This window comes from Harpia harpyja, chromosome 21 (assembly GCF_026419915.1).
Source record: "Harpia harpyja isolate bHarHar1 chromosome 21, bHarHar1 primary haplotype, whole genome shotgun sequence".
NCBI classification, from domain to species: Eukaryota; Metazoa; Chordata; class Aves; order Accipitriformes; family Accipitridae; genus Harpia; species Harpia harpyja.
Window position 1 is genome coordinate 5,663,973 of NC_068960.1, and position 23,962 is coordinate 5,687,934.

Genomic DNA, 23,962 nt, shown 5'->3' on the forward strand with positions numbered 1-23,962 from the left:
ACTGCTTTCTTTATCCTGTTCCATTTAGAGCAATATGCCTGCATCACAGTGGCATCCAGCTGAAGAACTAATGGATTTTTGGGTTTGTTGCTCCTAATTTAGACTGAAGTGGTTGGTGAGATGAGAGGTGCCACCAGTTTGGACCTCAGTGGGGCAACAGTGGCATTCAGAACTGTGGCTTAACAAAAAAAGTGGTTGGGCACCTGCCAGCAGAGATACCATAAGTGCTAAAAAGGAAAAGTATTTTTCAGAACTGAGTTTGCTGCTTAGATAACAAAGTTAACTTTTCTTTTCTCCTACCTTCTTTCCCCCTGACAGTTCCTCTATCTAGTTCTGTGTATGATAAAACACAAGTAGGCAATGACACTGAGTTGCAAAAGGAGCCACTTGTGTTTTTCCTGGTTCTTATTTAGTGGAATTGGAGAATCTTTGCTTTGTGTACAGAAGGCCTAGTGTATGGCTCTGTGCTTAGCCAAATGCTGCCTTTTGCTGTGCAACTGATAGGAAATTAGGTATGTAGCTATGGCTGAGGATGCAGGGATTGGAAGCAATAAGAAATGTTTTGTCTGGAGGCAGTATGTAGTATAAAAGAGCATGCACAGGTTGATATTACCACCCTACAGGTTATTTTTGGAATGCCTTATTTATTGATTTCCTAGGAAGGAGGGGATAGAGCCAGGCAACTCTCTTTGTTACAAAGAAACACAATAAGGGAAGAGAATGAGTGTTTAACACTGGACAAGATGAAAATCCTCTCTTGGCTGTGAAGATGATGAAGATGTGACTTCAGGTGCCAAGCTAGTCTCCTAGTTGTTCAAGGAGGCAAATGGGTCAGTGAGGCCAAGGGGAAGTACCTGATGCTAATGCCAACTGTGTGCTGTACTAATTTGGTAACCCAAATCAGCTCTGGCACATGTTTGGTAACAATTAGATCGACCCTGGGAAACTGAGGAAATACCCCTTTGTGCTACTCCATTTCAGTTGCCCTTGTCTGCTTGGCTCCTGCAGTTTTTCATTAATTGGTATCATTCATTTAAAGGCTAACTGTGAGTGCAGGACTGACATTCTGTCCCTCCTCGTGCTTCCCCTGGCAGGGACAGTCAGCTCCCCTGGGTGAAATCAGGCTCTGTTCTGGCAACACCGCCAGCTATAACAGTTGTTAAGGCACATAAATAACAGTGAATGGGTCTAAGTGAAACGCTGAAGAGGAGGAAGAGCAGGTGTTTTCACAGGCTTGAGTTGGAAGGGTGGCCCCTTCCGTGGGTTGCTGGTGTGTCAGCTCCCTGCTGTTAGGCAGCCGTTGAGTGTTCGTGAGTGCATTTTCCTTTTTTCAGAAGGAAATCGGTCTTAACTTCTGAGCCTGCCATAGCACTAGGCAGCTGGTTGGGAGATGATCAAATGTTCTGCCTTCCCATGTGGATTTTCACTGCTGTGTCATAGTTTATGATCAGGAAGCTACAGAAATAGCTCTTGGTCCCCGATGTCAGGACCGTCCTGTGCACCTGAGCAGGAAGGAGAATCACAACATGAGGACTGCAATGTGGCACTGCTCAATGACACTTTAATCCCAATAACGGCTCCTTAGAAACATCTTTAAAAGTCTGAAAAAAGTGTTGGTATCCCTTAATATGCTTGGCTGTAAATTGTAGCAGCTGCTTTGTGATCAGTTGAGCCGTATGTACAACAAGAGTGATGAGCTCAAGGAGACAGGGCAGGCAGCTGGGAGCCAGCATTGACACCGTCCTCTCAGAGGAAGATGCCCTGTTTGAAGGCTCCTAGTTCTAGCGCATGGACTCTTCACACTCTCTGCTTTGCTGCCTCTGCTCTTTGGGTGATGCTCTCCGACATTAACAGCAGTATAGACGGATGAGGCAGAAACACTTTAAGATTGCTCCAGCTAGTATCACCAAAGGGTACCCAACTGTGAATTTTTCAGTTCAGAAAAGAGTTGACTAAGAGAGAGTGTGAGTGGATGGAGGGACTCAGGTAGTCCATGGAAGAAGAATCCATTGGGAGTTACCATATATGTAGGAATCACATTTACCTTGGGAATCACTTCAGCTGAAGTCGGGCTGAGAGGGCACTTGTGTTTTCTGTCTTGCCTAGGTATCTGGTTTTGGCCGGTGCAGCAGTATGGCATACTGGGCTAGGTGCTGCCATCTATTTTTAAGGATATAAGAACCAATGACTAATCTTAAGCAGCTTTGTAGCGCTGGGTCAATTTTTCCCTTTAATCACTATTTTTAGTTGTTGTTTTTAAATATAATGTGTTTTAGTATTCCCAGCCCCATGCTCTGGCATTCAGACTCAGACTGAGTCATCTAGATTTGCATATTTGCAATGCTTTTTTGTTGGAGGTGTTATAATAGTTTTCACAGAAAAATAACTGTTGGATACTGGGCAACTAGTATGTTAATATTCCTGTTTTTATATTAATTGCTGTTTGCAAATCTAAATAGAATTAATGGAGCTGAGAATAATCTGATTAAGTGCATTATTATTGTTGTCATGTTTTTAGCTGGAGAGGAGATGTCCTTGTTTTGTAGATAAAATGTGCTGCATTAAAAAAAGGGGGGTGGAGGGGGAAAAGGGGGGGTGGAGGGGGAAAAGGGGGGTGGAGGGGGAGAAGGGGGGGGGGGCAAAAAGCCTTAATGCAGGTTTCATGGAGAAGGAGAGACTTAAATCATTTTGCAGAAGAGGCTGATTTATGTGCCTAACCAACCCAGTATCCATTAATTGAGATAAAGCCAATGGAGTTGAACAGGGGCTGTATAATCGGCTCCTGCTGCTAGTAAAAAGACTTGGTGCAGCCAAGATGTTTATTTTCAAAGCAGGAGGCCATCTTCTAGTCTCATCTTTTTCATTGGTATTATGTTATTATCAGATGACTTACTGCATAAAATTAAATAAAAAGGCACAATCTGTCTAAACAACAGGAAGAGCTTTCTCCAGATTCTCGTACTAGAAATCTGCATGGTGAACAGCCACTCACTTCATCTGAAGGAACTGTAAACCTCAGGGGATGGGTAATGGAGCTTTTTACCTCCAGCCCAGCCAAGTTGGTCAGGCTGGATGCTGGGACTTAGCTGGTCAGATATAAGCAGCAAGTGTTCTTGTCACGCACAGCCTTCTAATTGGCCTCTCACTGTTTCACTCTCATCTTAAAAGCCCAGAGCTGAATGAACTGGAGGACTGATACCGCCACCACCTCCTTTTCCTCTCTAGAAGTAAGGTCAGGACAAAACCTCATGTGGGGCATGTGGTTGTTGCACAGTTATTACTTGGGCTCAGTGGGCACTGCAGAAAAGAGTTTGCCCAAAGAAGCACTCTTGAGAATCCTGCTGAGTTGATGTTGGTGTTGAGAAACTGTGTTTTGCTGTGTGGTTTTGCTGGACTACTGATTAGTAGAAAGCTTTGAGTGGAGGGCATGTGGGATGGCTACGAGCTCTTTGCTGAAGGCTTGCGATGACTGATTTCACCAGTACAAGTGGCATATATGAGAAAAATACAAATGTTATGCAGGTTATGCAGGTACTTCCCTTTGCTATCAGACCGTTGCCTTAGGGAAACTAAACTCCTGGTGGCGAACATGTTACCTGGGCGAGAAAATCTGTCCAAAAGAGTCGTCTTCCTTTGACATCACAGGCGATATACTTCAACTTTCTCTGATGATTGAACCCACAGAGACAGTCTCATCTGGGTGAATATGTAAAATGCAAGCTGCTTAGAGAATGGTCAAATAGAGATGAAGAAGGGCTGGGAAAAGCTGTTCTAGGTATGGGGATTTTTTTTTTTTTAAACTAGGATCTTTTTTTCTGATTGCTCTTTACCCTACAGACCTTCTTGCCACCTTTGGCGGGTGCATAATGCCATTTTTGCATTTCGGCTGGGCTTTGAAGTGAATAGTAAGTCTCCATGGTTGCAGAAGCAATAAGTAGTTCTAGCAGCTGAAGCTGTCTTCAGTAGGCAGTTCTACTTTCCTTTCTAGGAAAAACAGACTTTGCAAAAATAAAGCATTTTGGGTAGTTCCCTTCCTTACCTTCTGCTCCCACATTGCCTGTGCACCAAGAGAGTGGGTCAGGAGGATTGCTGCTAGCAATAGCAGGCATAGGCAGCTGCAACTGTGACCCTGCATAACCCTTCTCCTATAAACTAGATCGCCTAAAGGACGGCTTCAAAAATCCCATCCAACTGTCAGGAATTTTCCTTGAGAGGAAAATGCACTGGAAAGATAATTATAGAAAGAAATGGCCTGGAGCTGTTAGCAGAGTACAAGTGATGGGTTAGTATAGCTATCTTCTGGACAGAAATGTGAGGTTTTGTATTGTACCAGATAGCCTCCACCAGGTGTAAAACTGGTGAAAGTGCCTCCTGCTCTTTCCTCTTTCCCATCCTGGTGGTATGGAGGCAGGGGTCACACTCCTCTTAATTTCCAAGCTTTGCAGCACAGGATCACTTTAAGGCAGCTTTGCTGCCTATTGTAGCTTTAGCTTTAAAGTGCCACAGCTATTAGCACGCTGGGTTCAGTGCAGGGGAAAGCTGCTCCTGCTGGCTTTGCCATTTTGGAAAGCACTTTCTATGTACAGAGTGTCACACTTGTCAGCTGCAAAGCCAGTGCTACCACAGTGAATGAAGCCTTGTTGATCTTGCCTTCCATGGTGAAGCAAGGGACGCACTTATTTCACTGTACTGCTTTTTGCTTCACTTGTAACCAGCAATCTTTATCCTGGGCTTACAAGCTGCAAACTGTGATGATATCAGGAACTCTCACCAGTAATTTGCCCACCAGGGATGATCCAGAAGGCCCTCAAGAAACATTTCTAGAGCTATGTATTAACAGTATGTCATGCAACTTAATGCACTTACAAAGGTGATGTAAAACTTGATACCACTGTGGGAGCCTAAGAGAAATTTTAGTGGTTTGTTGGTTTAAAATAAATAGGTGACAAGATCACAGCTCCTTTAGGTCACCATGTGTGATGCTGTGGATTGCTGTTGCTATGCTGTTCTCTCAGGTGCATTTTAATCCATTTTTCTGTAGCCATTGAGTGTGATTTATGAGCCTGGGAGCAGTCCTTTCCTTGGCTCAGTAGTTGTGGACAGTCGTTCATGTGGTCTGCCCAAAGTGAGGCACACAAAGCAGTTCTTGCTGCCCTCCTATCTGCCCAGATTTTGCTAATTGCTGTTTAGAGGCTTGGCTGGGGAGATGTAAGTCATCCCAGAGAAAGAGTCGGTGGGAGGGAGATGGAGCAGCTGGCAGAAGCTGCCCCAAAGTAGGCTAATGAATTATAAATAACAGCTGTCAGGTTGCATTGCCAGTGTGCAGGAGCTGACAGCCTGTGTTGTACCACTTGGTCTCCAGTGTGTTGGCTTGCTGAAAGGTGCATTCAGTATTTATGGGAAGTGCAGCAGTCAGGATACAGTCAGGTCTGCTTCCTTCACAGCTCTGCTTGGTTGTGTTTGTGCCTTTTACTGATTTCTAAGTTAGAATAGCTTTGCAGCCTGGAATATGCATTACTGAAAGTCACAGACAGAAGTTTAAAAAGAATGGAGAAAAGGACGCTGGGGGGGCAGGGGCAGCGGAATGGAGAGTGTGTGTGTGTTTTGGGGCTTTTGTAGTCTTTACCAAGCCAACATCACCCTTGATTTTGCTGAGCTGACATGCTCCCATTTGTCTGGAAAGGAACCATAAATGTTTGAGAAATAATCTAAAGGTACTTGGATGATCAAGTCTTTCAGAGCTCCGTCCCGTGATAGCATTATTGACAGTGGCAAGGGAAAGCCTGATAGTTGTAATTTGTGCGTGCTCTCGCAGTTGGTGTAGTATTATGGAGGGCTCATGAGGGCACCGGGCTGGTTTCATACACATCTGAATGAGGAGGAATAAACTGTGTCTTCAAGACTGGAAATAAGTGATGCTGCTAGCAGAGCACTGTAACAGTCTTAACTGGAAGTTTACAAGTACGTCTTTGCTGTGCTGTGATTACTGGTAGAGCTGCTCAGTATTAAGACTAAGTTTTGGGATGTTACCAGTAAATGATCTGAGGTCCCTTGGACAGATAACATGTTACTGTTATCCTAATACATGGAAAGAGCTTGCTTTCCTGATCAAGTCTGCAGTATTGACTCAATACCAAAAATAGCTTTTTTGCATAAGTCAAAAGAAGGATGCAAAACAAATGACATGCACTCTTTTAGTTAAAGTCTAATTAAAGCCTTCTAATTAAAATATAATTATGTGCAAGTAACATCCGTCAGAAAACAGACTACTATTTACCTGTTCATCCCTAATACATGTCAGAAAGACAAGAACTTGTCTTCCATCAGTTTCCTTGCTTGCTTTCAAAGTGATACCGTTTTTAGGAAATGATATCACTGAAAGTTATGATTTTTTTGAATTAGGAGGACTTTCTTATGTTCTTCTACAGAACACTGCCTAAAACCAGTCTCTCCTTGAACATGACAGAAGAATCCCCAGTTGTGAAGATGTCTTTTTTGCCCTTTTATCTTTTAAATGCTTGAATTTGTACATTTGGTAAGCGGTATATTCAGCATTGTGTAGTACCACAGGGATGTTTGTATGTAATTCCTTTGGCCCAACAGCGTACTTCCACAGGTATTTTTGATAGCAGCCTGTATTTATATCACCACTACTATCTCTTCTGCGCTACTCTTTTGTGGCTGTTTAGTGACCTAGCTGGTGAACTGAATTGGCTGAAAGTTGAGTTGTCTCTTTGCGATGTGCCCTAGGCAGCAATCTGTGGTTGCTTTCAGTGACTGGAGAGTGGTATTCTGACACTTGGAAGTTGCAGAAACTAAACATCCAGTTGGATGTATCCTAGACTGAGGTCTTGTCTTATGTTTATACAGTGGATAGTGCTGACTTCTGTATCAAACTTTTTGGATGTTTCATCTAACTATTTAAGTGGGGCAGCCCCATTGCCTTTCACTGTTTTAAAAAAAAAAAACCAACAACAACAAAAACCCCAATCCCCCCCCCCCCCAAACCCCCCCCCCCAACAACAACAACAAACCAAACTAAAACCTAAATCTTTCTCTTCTTCCCAAAGGCAGCTTACATGCCTTTCTCTAGTGCCATCCATGCGCTGTAATCCTACATGGAGAGAGCAAAGTGATTCCATTTATATTGCATTTTCATTTTGTGTATTGCTTTCAGAACTTAACACCTCCCTTGTGGCAGTTGTAAAATACTGCAAAGCTGGAACAATGTATCTAGCATGACTTTCTTTTCTTTTGTCTTTGTAGATACTCTCCGCTATTACATTACCTGTAGTGCTGGATACCCCAACCCTTTCCAGCAGGTGAGTGTAAGCATCCTAGCTCCCTTCACCACTTCTGAACACCTTGCAGCGTATAGGTTAAATGCTTTCTATGCCAGCATGCAGCAAGTTGCAAGATGTTAGCTTTAGGGAGCACTCCACCTGTTGGTAAAGCTTTGGCAGCTACTTTCCAGCTGTGCAAGAGGTGGCACTGTGATTTAGTGAGCAGTTTTTTCCAACTTCTTCACTACCTGCGTAGCTTCGGGTCAAGGATGCCTTCTTAGAAGGGCCCCTGTGTGATGATGTGAGGACTATGGCTTTGTTTGTGGTACCTCTGTTTATATGGTACTCTTCTAAGACCAGCAGTGTGGAGACAGAGCACCCACAATTAACACCAGGGTGGGAAACTAGATACTTCCTGGTTTGAATCTCTTCTTGCAGGTTCTTTTGGGTTAAACAGTGGCAATGCTCCACTCCCCAAATGCAGCCACTTCTGTGGGTGAGGGAGTGATTCTCACATACGCCTCTTAAATCCCTTGGATGTTGAAGGGTTTGTATCCTGAAGTATAAATGTGAGTCATTATTCTTTTGTGTGGGGGCTGAAGAACAGCACCTGGGCCCATCCCAAACTTTGTCTTACATATCAGAAGCCAGAATGAACCCACACCACCCACCATTTGGCAGACACCAGCTGCTTCACCATTTATATTTAGGATTTTTTAAGTCTTGTCTTCCTCTGTTTTAAAGGGTGGGTAAGAACACTTCAAGCTGTGGTATGATGCACTGTTGCCATCTGTTGCATTTCTGGTTGCTCAGTATACTCTCTGACATGCTATTGCATGTGAAATTCTCACGGATGCTTTAATGGAACATGAAGGCTGCACCCTAATACAGACAACTTCTAGTATTAACATTAAGTCTTTCTCAGCCATCTGATTTAGTAGAAAAATCCAGCTGTGCTCTGGGGTGAGAACACGAGTGCTTTGTGTCTCTTCTTTCTTCATCCCTTCTGTCCTGGAGCCGGCCCCAGCTGTGTGTATGGTTTTTGTGTATGTGTTTTGTTTTTTCTTTTCTTTTCTTCTGGTTCTTCCCTTCCCCTCTTTGTCTGTACTTCTGCCAGGTTGGTAAAAGTCAAACTTAGCCCTATCACAGCTGCACCCATGTCAGTTGAGACATCCTTAACTTGTACTATTCATGCAGATGATGCTTCAATATTTGGGAAGTAGGATTTAAGCCTTTTGCCAGGAGTTCTGTCGGTGCATGTGGCCTGAGTTGCTGAACACTGCATGTTTTGTGTTGAGCAGAAGCTGTCAGGAAGTCACAAGGCTCTGGTAGAAATGCAGGATGATGTTACGGAACTCATGAGGTCAGCGAGCAGAGAGCACCCCACCTCCAAGGTAACTCTCCTCAAGTTTGCTCTCCCTGTGCTTTCTGGCTTCCCTTACCCTTGTACAAAGCCCAAGATCAGCTCCTACTAAGCCATTTCCTTGCAGTAATTGCTAGCTTGTTGCTTACAGGAGTATCTCACTCGGATCCAGGAGGTTTTAAATTCAACAGAGATCAACTTGCAGCAACTGACAGCTTTAGTAGACTGTCGGAGTCTGCATTTGGTGAGTACTTGGTAACTGGGCTTGAGCTAAGAAAGAACAAAGGGGGTATAGAGCCTGTAGCATACTGATTATTTTGGAGTTTCAAATCTCTGGTGTGCTAAAACAATTTACAACAGCTTTTACTGATTGACTCCAGCAGAAAGGAGAATGGGAATTTGGATCAAGTTAGGTTTCTGTTTAAAGATCAACATGGGAAACTAGATAACATGCCTTTTATACATCTGCAAGCTGCAGCCCTAAGGTTTTAGGGGCCTTCAGGTTTTTTCTATAGCACATAGCTTGTTGCCTTTCCTGTGGAGTGGAATGCCTTATAGTTGCAGTATAGCATGGCCTAACTGTTACCCTAGCTGCATCTCTGAAGGCAGAGAAACAGATAGTCCATGCTTGTGTTCTTGGGCAATGGGACATAGTGAGGGAGCTGAGAGGCTTAATGAAAAATGTGTTATCTTAAGTTGGGTGGATAAGTTTGCCTTGGCTTTTTTCTTTTTTCTTTTTTTTTTTTTTTTTTTTTTTCCCTCTTAGACATGGAAATATTTTCAACCCCACACAATAAGACTAAATCTGAGAGGGACTTTGTGAGGGGAAATAAGGGTGAGATCAGTTATGAAAAACACTTGAGGTCCCTGAAATTAAAATAGAAATATGCTGTGGAAAAGGGACTACAATCTCTTATGTTGTTTCAGAGAATGTAGTCCAGGGGAAGGGCTTTTGAATTAGAGCTCAATGTTAACTCTGTAGTGATCAGGAAACTCTGCTCATTTCTCTCTCCAGGATTATGTCCAGGCTTTGACGGGCTTTTGCTATGATGGAGTGGAAGGCCTCATCTACCTGGTTCTCTTCTCTTTTGTCACAGCCCTCATGTTCAGTTCCATTGTGTGCAGCGTCCCACACACTTGGCAGCAAAAGAGGTATAGAGAGGGTTTACATCCTGTAGCATTGTAGAGCTCTTTCCTAACGAAGACCGGCTATTGGATTTGTGCCCATGAGCATATGGAGTTCTTTCCCATATGATCCCAGGAGTGTGAGGGATGAGGCTTTATAAGCACAGGTCCAACAGAAAAAAAAACCTGTTGGCTTTTGCTCTGGCTGTGGTTAAATATTTACATTTGAACCTTATTGCACTGGAATATTATATGTGCGGAGTATTCAGTACACTGTAGGACTATGAGTCAAGACAGAGATGAATGATTATAGCTGTAGAGAGAGGTAATGCTTGAACTATGTGCCATCTCTGTAAAATACCTATTCTCTTGCATTGCTTTGAGGCATTTATTCTAGTATGGGGAAGAGAATTGGAATGGGAAGCAGTTCACACTTGCCTTTTTGGCTTTGCTCACGCTAGGGCAACTGACTTGCATAGCTGATAGAAACCCGAAACTGTCTTGTTGGCAACAGAATGGGCAGATGAGATACTTGCAAATTGGTGGCAATCATCTAACAGCAGAATTGTTTGGAACTAGTATTAATGATGGTAACCAGGCTGATCAGTAAGTCTTGAGCAAACCTTCACTTCACTGGCTGCTGCACCACATGCAGCTATTAAAATAGCTTTGAGTATTCTGTTCTTGCAGAAGAGCAGTAGACTGTGCAGCAAATTCTGTTCTGTGATCCCAAAACATGATTTTTGTGGTCTAAGCTTGGGCTCAAGGTTCAAAGTAAAATGGAACATCTTGAACAATAGCAGGAAGCCAGAGCCCGCCAGGCCTGCAGTGCCCACAGAGAAAGCCTTGGGAAATGCGTCAGAATAGCACTTAAGAAAATGGCTGGTTTCCTTACCTCTTCCACATGCAGCTGCAGAGACATTATCGGGAAGAGAATGGTAGTCTGCCCATTTGAAGGAGAAATGTTTACACAGTGGTATCTCTTGTGCTGCCTTCCATGTGGGCTGCTGCCTGCCCTGCCAACCCCAGCAGGCTCAGGCTGCTGCTGTGAACTTAAGGATTCCCTCTTGCATTCCCCAGAGCACCATTTCTTCCTCTGCCTCCCTCCAGGAGGTGGAGGATGTCATACCTTATTGCCTGTAAGAGTCTGTGCAGGCTGCAATTCCCTGAATAAATCTTCAGTGCCACCTTGTGGTACAGAAGCTGCAGGTGATGTTTGGGATGTTCTAGCAATGTCCATGCTGTCTCCCCCAGCAACAAAGTGCTTGCTGTAGAACCTTTTACTAGCTTTGTCAAGCCTCGCTAAAATGGGAAATATTTCAAACCTTGGTGCTTCATGCCATAATTAGGGAGATAAAATAGCAGTGTATACTATACAGGAGGAACGAGAGAATACTATGGGACGGGGGAAGGAGCCAGCTGGTAAACAGCTCTGTTCTGCATTAAAATTGATTTAAAATCCTGGAATTTTTGAGAGAATAAAGCCTTTAGACACAAATGTTGCAACTTAGTCTCTGTAAAGACTTCTGAGATTTTGCTGGAAGCTGAAGCAGACCCTTTGTAACCAGAATGGGAGTTCAGAGAAGCCTGCAGAGACTTATTCTTAAAAGCTCTTTGGACATGGCTACAAGAAATGGAAAGACAGATTGCAGTTTTGAAGGATGAGGATGCTTTCTGTGGGGTGCATGGCACTACATCCTCACTGCCTCTCTCTCTTTTTTTTTTTTTTTTTTTTTTTTTTTTTAAAGTGCTATGTATTTCAGGATGTGTGTCCATCCTTCAGTTGTATGACTGGGCAGTTGCAGAACTGTGCTGTCTACCAAGCCCTGAGAGAAGACCGTAGGGAGACTGTAGGGGATCACGAAGTGTAAAAGTCCAGATGGTATCTGTGGGAGGTCTGAGTCACTGTGGTGTAGGCTGTGTTTGACACTGCCACCCTGAGGCATCCCAAATGGGTATAAATGTGGAGGTGTGGAGGATGGTTGGGAGGTTCCTAGGATTACCATGGTTTCCTGCAAACCCCACATGTGGGGTAATTGTAGGGTTCTAGGAGGAACTTTTTCTCCTTCTTGCAGAAGCTCAGATGATGATGGGGAAGAAGAATCAGCTGCTCAAGGGAGTAGACAAACACACGATAATCTTTACAGAGTGCACATGCCCAGCCTCTATAGCTGTGGGAGTAGTTATGGCAGTGAGACCAGCATTCCAGCAGCAGCACACACAGTCAGCAATGCTCCCGTCACAGAGTACATGTGAGTATCCCGACAAGAAGGCTGTATTGGGCTTGTCCAGGTTGCTTCACTGTGATTTCTGTTGTCGCTAAGTGCTGCGAGGCTGGCGCTTTCGACCAAGCAGTAGAAAGTGATGAAGGATTTTGTCCAAAGTGTCAAAAGGCATGTTTTCTGATTGCATCTACTGGGAGAAGGGAATAGCTTAAAAGTGCTGCAGTAGAAAGAGTTGTATTAGAGAGCATGCTCCAAAATGTGAACAGCTTTGTCCTGCAGGATTTAGAAATCTGTCTAGAGAAAAGAGTTAGGAAATTATTGTCTGGGCTTCTTATTACACAATGATTTTGATCACCAGAAGACTTAATTCTTCAGACAGAACAGTCTTGCTAGAAGATTTTTAAGCCTCCTGAGAGCCAAGACAAAACCTGCAGGCTCTGTCCTTCCGCAATATTTGCAGTCAGCTCTGACATCTGTTGTAGTCCAGAGCTACCTAGTCCAGGTGGGATCTTCAGAGCTTTCTCCAGAAGTGCCTAACCCTGATCGCACTTGGACTACCTTCAGGACCCATCTTTTTTGGGCTGGCACATCATTTTGTTCTTCCCCTTAGACTTTGTCCTCATTTTATCTCCATTTCTGCAGCTTGGCAGTTCTGATGCTTCAGGGAGGCAGATTTTCACACAGACCTATTTTTAAATCACTTGACGTGGTTCAGTGTGGGCCCTTCTGAGTAAGAGTGTAAAGATAGTGCTCAATCTGAGGAAAATAATGCTAGTTTTGTGCTCTTGTCTGAAAAAGGGAGATCCACCTGGCCTGTACGAAAAGCTTTGAGGGAGACTGACCTGATACGGTAGTTCTGGGGATGCGTATGCTCTGTCCCATGTCACAGTCAGACTTTCCCCAGAGAAGCATGGCACATACCCCTGTTACCATGTGTGTCTTCCTTTCCTAGGAGCCAGAATGCAAATTTCCAGAACCCCCGTTGCGAGAATACCCCGCTCATTGGCCGGGAGTCCCCACCTCCCTCAGTAAGTCTCTCTTTACTGCTCCTCTCTACTCCAGCAACTTTGGGGAATACATATTTACCACTCCTGTATACTCTCAAGGGAGCTGATTGTGCAGCCAAACACAGGATCTGGCCCATAAATGGCAGCAATTTGAATAGACAAGCCATGTCTCACCTGCCGTGGAGAATAAAACCCTGCTATGCTACTTTGGACCCTGTGCATAAAAAGAATAATACTCAATCTATTAACAATGGTAATCCTATGGGCCCAGTCCTGCTACCACTGAAGTGCATGAGTAGATGGTGGATGACTTCAGCAGGATGATTCACTTGCATGCAGTGTACTTGCTATCTGTGGCATTGGTTCCTCAAGTTTAAAAAAGAAACTTGTTAAAACAGTAAATGCAGAGTTATCGCTGAACCTCTCTCCTTAATCTGCCCTAAAGAAATGGTAGGATGAAACCTGTATTATTTTTTTTTCAGTTGAGATTTTTTTTTTAATCTTTCTTTCACAACTGTTTTACTTTCTTTAGAATCTATTTTTGTATTTAATTTCCTATGGAGGAAAAAAAAAAAAAAAACTTTCATGGAAGGTTTTGATATTTGGAGTGGCCTGATAGCCATTTCTGTATGCTGGATAAAACATGGGCTTGCCTTCATGTCTGTGTAAGAACTAGATGAATCTTGCCCTCCTTCACTGGATCCTGTAAGCCTTACACCAGAACTTGGAGAACGTGCCATCGCAGTGCTCACTAACTTGGTGATGTGATTACAGAGGATAAGTAGTAGCATGCTTAATAATCAACCGGTCTTCAGGTATAGGTAAAGAAAATACACTCCGTGGTGCATGGTTCAAATTCATGGGAAGGGGAGGAAGAGGAGGTTGGAGGATGAAGGAGTAGGAGTTGTGGTGGAAAAGAGGACATCACATTCATGTTTTCACTTCAAAAGGACCAGTTCATCTTGCTGTAGAGAAAGTGGAAAAGTGGAGGGTTGATCCTTGTCTCTGTACTTGGCCAGACCTCTTTCAACCTTCACAAAGAGTTTTTCCTGAATCCCTGGTGGTACTCTGATCACAGGCTCTGGTAGCGTTATCTGCTCCCAGCAACGAGATGGTCCTCAGGAGAAGAGCTGATGTGCTGCACACAGTACAGCGTGGCAAATGCTTTACCGCTGATGTCTCCTGTTGTAGGAAGGGCACTGTCCCTCTGGTACTGCCAAGGCATATGTTCATTCAGAGTCTGTAGACCAAGGTCCTGCTTCCCCTTGCCCTACAGCTCTTCTGCTTCAGGGAAAGCACACTCCTTTCCGCGTAGGCTTTAGTTATGCAAGAATTTCCCTGGTTCTTCAGTAGCTGTTTGCATTAATACCCTGAGGGGGGGGTGTGAGTCCTGGTGCCTTAGCCTGGTTTCTGAGAGTAGATGAAGATGAGATTTTTTTTTTTTTTTTTTTTTTTTTTTTTTCTCCAGAGTAACTTGACTTGGCAGCCATCAGTATGGGCTATAGGGAAAGCACAGGAGCTGGGGGAGGAGGAGAGTGCAGTGCTGCACCTAGAGATGAGGGGAGCTTCTCCCTAGATGAGGCAAGGAACAGGCTATAGGATAAATGTGTTTGCTGGAGGGACATAGTAGAGAGGCAGCAGAGAGAAGAAAAATACTGTCTACTCTCATGTTGGCAGGCGGCAGGGAAGGGGGCTTTTCTGGGATTTTTGTGTTCGCAGCTCTCAATAGCAGGTGGCTGAGACCATACTGAGGCAGAAGAAATTGTAACTTTTCATAGCAAATCATCTGTGGGAGGAGAGAGATGAAAAGGCAATACCAATGCACGTGTCCCTGCCTCTTTTGGGGAGGGAGGAAAGGGGGATAACCATCCAAATAGGTTATGTCCAGTGAATGGACAGAGCTGATAGATTCCATTTAGCTTTCTGTGAACAGATGGTGAAAACTAAGATGTGATGATCCTGCTGCATTGTTTGTCCGTTACTTTTCCTGGCTTTTTGTTTGTTTGTTTTTTTCCCTTCTCTCATTCCTTCTGTTTTCTCCTTCTTGCCACAGGGCTATTCCCTTAGGGTTGTAGAGCCCACCTTGTCGCTGACACACACCGCAGCGTTTCACTTTCTTGCACTGTGTTTTTCATGCACGTTGAGGCTGCACTCTCTTTTTCTCTCTCTTTCTTGCGTCATCACAGTTGTATTTGGCTGCCATGGACAGTAGCAGCCATATGAGCTGGCAGCTTAAGCCCTCGGACAGTGCACGGACATACTGGTAACAGCGCCCGCAAATGGAACAGGTACTGGAAAAAAGGTCCTTCTTGCTCAACCCCTTCTCCACTCCCAACCACTCCCTTCATCCCTGCACTGTTTATCCCAGGCCAGTGCCTTTTATTTCTTCACATTCCTTCCCTCTGCACCTCCCACCCCATTCCCTCCTGCCAAGGGTTAAAATTAAAATAAGCTTTTGCTCTGGTGCAGACTCAAGGAGCAGTATCAACCTTGTAAAGGCTTCTGGTGCACATTGTGAGGGTTTTAGGTGCCCATGCCTCACAAAAGCCAATTCACAGCAGCTTCAACTCCAGAGTCCGCACTTGAGAACAGTTTGAACACTTAGTACTGAGTGCTGTTTGAATGTAGAACTAACCTTGCACTTCAAATGCAGAATAGAAGTTCTCCCATCACAAGAAGCCATTTTCTAGAAGTAAAGAGAACCAATCTAGCAGCTTTTCAGTCAGGACTGGTTGTCTTAATTCAGCTTGTGGCTTCCCTTGAGCCCTACTGCTCTTCTATTTGTCTTAACTGGTTGTAACAGCATGTGCCTGAAACCACCAATACTTACCTGCCACAAGCTTTTAGCTCCTCAGTAGGATTTTTAATTTGTTGAAAGATCCTGGCTGGTAATGGTGACCTGTCCTGAAGAGTTACTTCATTGTCTGTTAGATCTTTGTGCAGCTTCTCCTTTTATCCTTGCATTTAAAGTAAGAAAGGAGCAAGTTTAAAAAAAAATTTCCCTAAGGGTCCAGACATAAGCACTAAGATCTGCTTCATTCTGTTTCAAAACCTTTTACTGTTTTGTTTGTTCTGTGTGTCCAAATCATCCCATCCATGTCCCACAGGCTCTGTGAACAGGGCCCTCCTAGTACCATTTCACTGTCTGAATTCCTAATGGGCTGTAGTTGCTGATGTTCTGCAAGATAGCCAGTGTTTCTTCCCTCACAGTGGTCCATGACAAAGCCACGTGCCTACAGAAAGAGTAGGTGGTCTGCATTAGGCCTTGTAGTTTTTTAGCTTGGTTGAATATAGGGTATAATTAGAGTTACCAGGCAACTCGCCTGGTATGAAGGACAGTGCTCCTTCAAGGGAACTGCAGTCACACAGTAACTGGAAGGTGATGGTTCCAGTTGGAACAGAGGGCCCATTGCTTTTGGCTCATGCAATCAATGACCCGTATCTTACATTCTGTTCACAGAAATACATGTCCATAAAGCTGCTGTTCCTTCTTTTCTGCCGTTCTTTTTGGGACTTTTGTCAGCCTTGCATTGGATTCCTTTCTGTCATGTTGCTGCTTGGTCTGCATTCTTGCTGCCTCTTGCTGTTTGTCTGCCTGCCTTGTGACATGCTGGGAAGGGTGCTGTCTGAATCCGGTGTCTTGAAGCCCTCTGCCATGGTGCATGAACACAAACAAACTTGTCTTGAAGCATGGTGCTAGCACCCTTGAAAGAGTCAAAACTTTCTTCAGTCTTAAGTCTTGCAAAGACTGCTTTTGGGCATCAGCTTATAGTGGTTTTTCTGCTTTTTGGTTCCTGCAGGTGGTATTGTAGCGATGTTAGATGGGTCTATTCCATGAAATAAAATATTGCTGGGGGTGGGGGAATCTAGTGTCTTCATTCTGGACTTGAAATCTTCTCTGGGCTGTGAAACATGACCTGATCTCAGTCTGCACTGTCTTCTGTTTACCGAAGGTCACACCCAGAGTTTAATGTGGCTGTCTGCAGGGGTAAGAAAAAGGCATTGCATTCTTTCCAAGACTTTAAAAACAAACAGAAGCTCTGTTCTTTTTGACTTGGAAAACTTAAGTCCCTTTGAATTCAGAACCCACTGGCTGAAATTGGCTGTTTATCTGCATCTTGTACCTCCCATACATAACGATACCAAACCCTGTGTGTTTACTGTGCTTTAGCTATTTGAGAGGTGGATCAACCTTTAAGAACTTGAATCCAGAAGCTTTGGTCTTTGTTGGATTACCTGAATAGCTCTGGCAGGAAATCAAAGTCAGGGTAGCTGAGAGATACATGTGGGTTTTTTAACCACAAACAGTAAATGGTTTATACTCAGAGTCATGGTTTCATATGGTAAGTGATCTTCTAGCATAGCTCAGTTAGCTGTGAAGTACTCATGTTCTGCACAGTTCACAGGAGTTGGTAGAATTCTCTAAAATTAACTGATTATTCCTTTTTTTTTTTTTTTTGCAACCAATGATTCCTTTGTGTTAAGCACCTAACTTGTATGTGCTGGCAAACCACACCTATGAAAGTTTATACCCTCAACAAGGCTGAATGTGAAGGAGAAATACAAAAATTTCTCTTTGGAGAAATATAAAATAAACTTGCATGCAATCAGCTGTGTTTGTCCTAGCTAACTGGTAAGTGACGGAGGGGTGTGCTGTGTTGAATAGCACAAGCCACAAGGAGAAACGGTAACAAGAAGTCTTTTAGGTACTCTTTTTAGGGTAGCTGACAGTGTGGTGAAGGTATGGGTTGAAACTTGTCCTCTGTGCTGTTTTTGAAAGGGTAAACGAGGGTGTATAGGCACATGGGTACTTCCAGCAAGAGTACTGGAAGAATGACTGCATTGTGCATGTTCTTTAACCTTCTATGAAAGCTCCTCTTTAAAGGAAACTAAATGCAACTGTATACCTTATAGCTGTGTCAGGCACTGTATCCAGGTTACCTCAGAGTACAGTCCAAGACCTCCTTAGCTCTGAATTGTTCTCAAGCTTTAAGTCTTTAGAATTACTTTTTAAAGGAGCTAAAGACTTAGTTATTTTAACTATGGGTAATACAGTTTGGTTTCATATCCATGTGACTGGCAAGTGTCTGCTGATACATCTTCATCTGCTGGCCTGTCCAGATGTTGGGATCTGTGTATTCCACAGCATCTTTCCTCTGCTTCGCAGTAGAGGATGCACTGAAGGACTTGGATGAGGGACTACTGTCAACAGCATGTGGAGCAAAGCATTTGTACACGGAGTCTAATGCAGTGACTGGAGATCCAGTACACACTGATAGAGCTGTGCTGGTTACGAGAGGTGTGCAGTGAAGTGTTAGCTCTCTACTTCCAGGTTTCAATCGCACTTATCATGGTCATTAAAAATACACTGTAACAGAAGGAGTAACTGATTCAAACCATAATGGGAAAAGGTACAAAGGCGCAAAAATCCTGAGTTAAGGAGAGAACATCAGCCCTAACTCTGACTACTCTGAGTCTTGATTTGTTCCTTGTGGTGGATTGCAGGTAGGTTTGAATGTAAAATGCCCTCTGCTTGACTGTCCAAATCTCGTGTTCCTGATTACTTTTTTATAGTGACACTTAAACAACTGTGGGCTGTTTTCTTGGTGAAGGAAGGATTGAATTCTTTTTTACTTTTCCCTCCATGATGGGTATACTTTGTACATCCTTGAAATGCAGTTCATCAAGTGGCTCTTCTTGATTTTAATGCTCTAAAGAAAGTTGATGTTGCGTGTTTTGTGCTGAACCTATATGACTTGGCCAGGAAGATGCACAATAACCTTCCATGATCTGAGATTTTTTTTCCTAAATGCTTCTTACAAAACGTTAGCACCTGGAAGTTCTCTGTTCATACTCATCTCCTATTGCATGTCACCATACAGAATGCAAGTGGAAAATGAGCAATCAAATGCATTTTTCCTTCTAAGACCGTCATCTTAGCATGATGTTTGGCTGGTAATTTCAGCATTGCACTACCCGAAACGTGCCCTACTTACTCTATGAGAAAGTTCTTTGACTTCTAAGCTTCTCTGAGCCTGTTGGGTTAGTCTCATATGTTTTAATAAATGCCCTAAACTTTAACTCTGAAACAGTAATCACATTTAATAAACTGTATAGAATATAGTCCTTAAACTGGCTCAGCTTGGTACTTTCTACCTTTTCCTTCTCACTGACAAAAAATACATCTTAAAAAGAGAAAGATGTACCCTTTGTCTTCTAAATATAGATGCCATTTCTGGGCCAGAGTTTTATATTAAGATCCATGTTCTGCAGAAAGTTTTCCAATTATGGAAGACACTGAAAGATGACTGTGCAAATAAGCCACAGGTGTCTTCATCTTGTGCCAATGGGTCAGCTCTGCCAAAGGAGCAGTTTCTGTCTTCTATTGTGCAGAGGTTCAGCCCAGGTCAGTCTTTGAAGGAAAACTGATAAAATACTGTTAATTCTCTGAAAACCCCTTTGGACAGCTGAGCTTTTGAGAGCCTACAGATGCCTTATAATGTTCTTTCCCAGTGGGCAAGATAAATCATACCTCCTGGTGTGGAACTGCCTTTCAGTTGTCTCTTTGCCGGCTTAACCAGCTATTTTATGTGGTTCTGTTTTAAAGGTGATGAAAAGTCAGTATGCTGAAGAGCACTCTTGGGAAGTAAGATGTGGATATTATAGAATTATTCAAGCTCCAGCTGGTATAAAAAGAGGAATAAAATGTCTGTCCTCATTGCTTGGTTGTTAGTATCATGGTAGCAGAACTCCAGAAGCAGTAATGTAGTCACGATGAAGGCATTGAACACATTGGCATAAAGAAGCAAAGTCTTTTGTTCTTACTGCTGGGTATTATTTACATGCTTTTCAGCTCATTATTCAAAGCTGAATGGCAGATGTTACCTCAGTAGCTTCTGGGAGCTGTTTTGGATTACCTTCCTTAGAAAATAAGAAAAAACAACCCCCCAAACCAAAACAACCTCTCATCTTTCTGACTTTCTCTTCTCACCCCCAAGCAGGAGTCTTGTCTACTACTGCACAGTACACAGGTTGGCTCCCAAGCCCCAGTGGATTATTACCCATCTGATAAATGTTAGCTAATATCATCTTGTTTGATGGCAGCCTGTTTCCAGCCTGGCAGGATCTGTTCTTTCTTGGGCATAAATTGTTCAGAGGCTCATTCTTCCACACTTGTCTTTCAAGCTGCCCATCTGAGATGCATGCAGTCTTCTGATGCCCTCATTGCTGTAAAATGCAATGTAAAAATGCAGTGCGCACCCGTTTTCTTTTCAACCTCCTTTTCTGGCATGGTTGAAAGCAATAACATGACTAAGAGGGGATGAAGGTGTAAGGTGGGGTTTTACATCTGCATCATTTCCATTTCCCTCTTTTCTCCCAAGCAAAGTATGGCATATTTCAACTCAATGACTATTGGATTTCCTTCTCTGTAGAGAGCTTGGATGAACCATTAGCCCATCTGCACTGACCTGGCCAGCATCCTTGCAGCAGGCTGACAGTACATTACTCAGAGTGGACTATGCAGTGACTTGTGAAACTTTCCTTGTCAGACTGAGCCAGCAGCTCCTTGATACGCTTGCTGTAAATACAGACCATTTTATGCTGGGAGGTGGTCGTAATCTGTGGTTCCGTGTTTACATTAGTCATTCTGACTTACTTTTCTGTTCTGTTTTGTTTTTTTGTCTTGTCTTCCTCCAGTACACCTCCAGCATGAGAGCCAAATACCTCGCCACCAACCAACCTCGTCCAGATGCTGGCAGTGTGCATTAAAATGAAAAAGCAAAAGCAAAAAAAACAAAACCCACACGTGCAGTCAGACTAAACAATGTGCCAACTGCTGTGCCCCTGTGCTGTCCTCGTAGAACAATCCTGCTGTTCTGCCCAAAATCCAGTGCAGCTCCTTCTGTTTCTCCAGTCCAGACCACCCCTCCAACCTGGTACCTGCCCACTGGAGTGGAAGCTCCTCTTGAATTTAAGCCTTCTCCTTGTTGTACCTGATGTGCGAGAGAGAGCAAGCACGTGCAGGCAAGCAACTGAGAGCACCCAGGCAAGAAACTGGGTCCACCTGCCTGGGGGCCAACTTACTAGAGTAGCCTATCAGAAAAAGTTGGTGAATATCTTCTGTCCCCTTTTTTTCCCCTTCTGTTCCCCAGAGGGACTCAGTGAAAGATGGTGGTAGGTCGTCTTCACTCCTGCAGTGGGATCAGCAGTCTGTCAAACACTGAAGAAGCAGAGGCTCAGTGCCTATGACTAGCGTACAACGAGGGAATGTTGAGTCAATGCACGATGCAGCATTTTGATGGGAGTCCTCTGGTCCAGTGCCCTGTGTGAGGGAGGAGGGAAACTCCTGTCTCATGGTATCACTGGATATCCACTGTAATGTGGGAGCCTGGGGCTCTTCTAGAGCAAACCATCCCACTACCCTGGTTAACTTTAAAAAAAAAAAAAAATACATTAAGAAAATGCCTTTTTCTTTCCCATTATATCTAGCACATGAATTCTTGAGGAGGAGCAGGGGGTCCCAGCACCAGTCAACTACCTTATCCATTGCTCTGAACCTGACCTCTCTGCTCCATCAGGGAAGCCCAGGTACTTGCAGATGGCATTCTGGGTGCTGCCTTTACAAGGCTGACACACAGATCAAATAGGAGCCAGCCACCCACTTGGTGCCAAATTTTTCCAGGAAAAGACTTGTAAGACTTTAGGGGGGGGTATTTTTGCACTAAAGAGTTTCAGCTCTCTGATGCTAGATCTTATGGGACAGTCAGCTTGCAAAAGCAAGAGAGACTGGAAGCACCAGTGGATTTATAGCAAATGCAAGCTCTCCCTACAGGAGTGACCCTGTGAACTCTGCTGGACTTTTTTTTTTTTTTTTTTTAAATCATGATGTACAGCACAAGGTTGCTGAACTGGTATTGAAGGAGGTTTTTGGAGCCTCAGTCCTTCTTCTGTGTTCCAGAGTCAGAAACCCAAATGACATCTGGAGAACATTGTGACTGTCAGAACACATTTTTATTTTATTCTGTTTTATTTCGTTCTGTTTTTTGAGGCACATTGCTAACCACTATCTGACCATATTAAGGCACTTGTAAGGCATTTTTCTTGACATGAGGCAGAACACAACTTGCAAAGAGGCAGCTGGGTGCCTGCAGAGGGCAACATCCTCTATTGGTGCTGTACTTTCCACTGAAGAGCAGTGCTCCAAAGGGCACTGACAGCTTCCTACTGGAAGAGGAGACTGCCTCTTGGGAGGTACTGTCAAGTACTGCCCTTTCAGTAGGGTCACTACGGTGTTCCTTTTTGTCTTTTTACCTCTGAGCAGGGGCATCTTAGTGTAGCTGCTGAGCATTAAATTAAATAACTGGCAGAGGAAATAAAGTGGGAAGTGTCTCTCAAACTGCAGTTGAGCCATTGGCAGAGGCAGTTAGTCTTCACCTCAGTGATGTTCAGACTCGGTGTCTGTTTACCCCATATTTGCTGTACGGGGCACAGAATCTACCAATCTGCCTTTAACTCAAGTCCGTTGCCTTCTTGCAGTGAGGTAGGAATTGTTCCTAGCAGGTAGCTAACCAGGATGATGGTATCTGCTGTAAAATGGTACCAGCTCTGTGGAAGAGCAAGCTTTGAGACTCCTCTTGAGACAGAAACCACTAATAGACTGCAAAAGCTGTAGGGCAGCTATTGCCATTCAAAGGAGTGAGGGAGACAGGGAGGAGGCACCACCATGCAGACAGGAAGAGAAGGTTTTGGAGAAAACTTCACATTTCACTGTAAATCTCTGGAAGCAGGATTTTCTTGCTCAGGACTGACTATGCCCTTTCAGACATGTTTGATGGGCTTCACATTGAAACATACCTCTGTGTTATCAAATAACAAGGGCAGGGAAATGTAGTCACAGGTGGTATGGAGGGACACTGTGGCTCATGAGCGCCAGGTTTTCCACCCTGTCTTAAAGCCTACCAGGAGACCCGGGTGTGCAAGCATGTGGGATGGTTAGCTTGCAGGGTCCAAAGCATGCAACTGCTATCTGGGGGGAACTGAACCTTCCCCTCACTTTGAAGAAAGAAGCAAGAGCCATATAATCCTTATTAAGACTGAGTTGTTCTGCCATCATCTCTCCTTGCAAGATTGTGCTCGGATTGCTACTTACGCTATCAATTTAGGGGAGCTGCCCTAAAATCTGTGGCCCAGTCCTACTCATTGAAGGCAAGTGTTTTGAAGGCTGGAGGGTGTGGGGGACCCTGTGAAAACAAGTGCTTCTGTATATTGACTTTTTTGTATACAGAATGCATCCTGAACATGCGTGTGACTGCACTTTGGGTTGGATCTAAATTGTCACAGTGGTATTGTCTGTGCCAGCAGGGATAACGGGGGAGCGAGCCTATGCCTTTTTGTTTGCAGCTTCTAATGGAGCAGCCACCTTGACCTGCTTCCTTCCAAGGTTTGGCATAGCCACTCACAACACCCAGAACAACTTCTGACAATGTCTGGGGCTTGCAGCAAGGCACAGATGTAGACATACGTGCTCTGTGACTTCAACATATAACTGGAAGGAATGTTACGGAGATAACATTTTGTTCTCTGGAGGCCAGCATAACGTGACTGCAGTGTGAGCTGTGTACCTTTGTCCAGCCAGCACTTCCTTTACTTGACATGGATATTGCACTTTTGTAAAGCATCCTGGAACTCTGCTGCCCCGCTGCATGCTGTGCAGAGCGCTGGATAGGAAACACAGACAAATGGGTTTCTTTTGGTTTATTATTATTGTTACTACTACTTTTTTCTTTTTTTTTTTTCTTTTTTTTTTTTTTTTTTACTGGAACCTTGAGCAACAGTGTGGCATTTCTGCAGGCTGGTCTGAACAGATCTGCTGAAGAACAGATGGCCTTTGCCTATTCTTATGGCTGCGACATAATCAGTCTCATCCATATGGTCACATTTCGTCTGAGGAGGGGACTT

At 43.9% G+C, this 23,962-nt stretch overlaps 1 protein-coding gene across 4 annotated transcripts in view; it reads left to right on the forward strand.

Moving 5' to 3' along the window:
• The window catches only part of TTYH3 (tweety family member 3), a 75,807-nt gene extending 53,860 nt beyond the window's left edge, over positions 1 to 21,947 (forward strand). For 2 of the 4 annotated variants that reach the window (XM_052772666.1, XM_052772668.1), the window contains exons 8-15: positions 7,267 to 7,322; positions 8,585 to 8,677; positions 8,798 to 8,890; positions 9,662 to 9,798; positions 11,847 to 12,023; positions 12,949 to 13,024; positions 15,190 to 15,291; positions 20,702 to 21,947. In XM_052772666.1, the coding sequence (XP_052628626.1) occupies positions 7,267 to 7,322; positions 8,585 to 8,677; positions 8,798 to 8,890; positions 9,662 to 9,798; positions 11,847 to 12,023; positions 12,949 to 13,024; positions 15,190 to 15,270 (713 nt within the window). In that variant the 3' untranslated portion in view covers positions 15,271 to 15,291; positions 20,702 to 21,947. The remainder of the gene's footprint in view (positions 1 to 7,266; positions 7,323 to 8,584; positions 8,678 to 8,797; positions 8,891 to 9,661; positions 9,799 to 11,846; positions 12,024 to 12,948; positions 13,025 to 15,189; positions 15,292 to 20,701) is intronic. The other 2 variants (XM_052772667.1, XM_052772669.1) reach the window with 2 other exon arrangements.
• Positions 21,948 to 23,962: the final 2,015 nt, after the last annotated feature.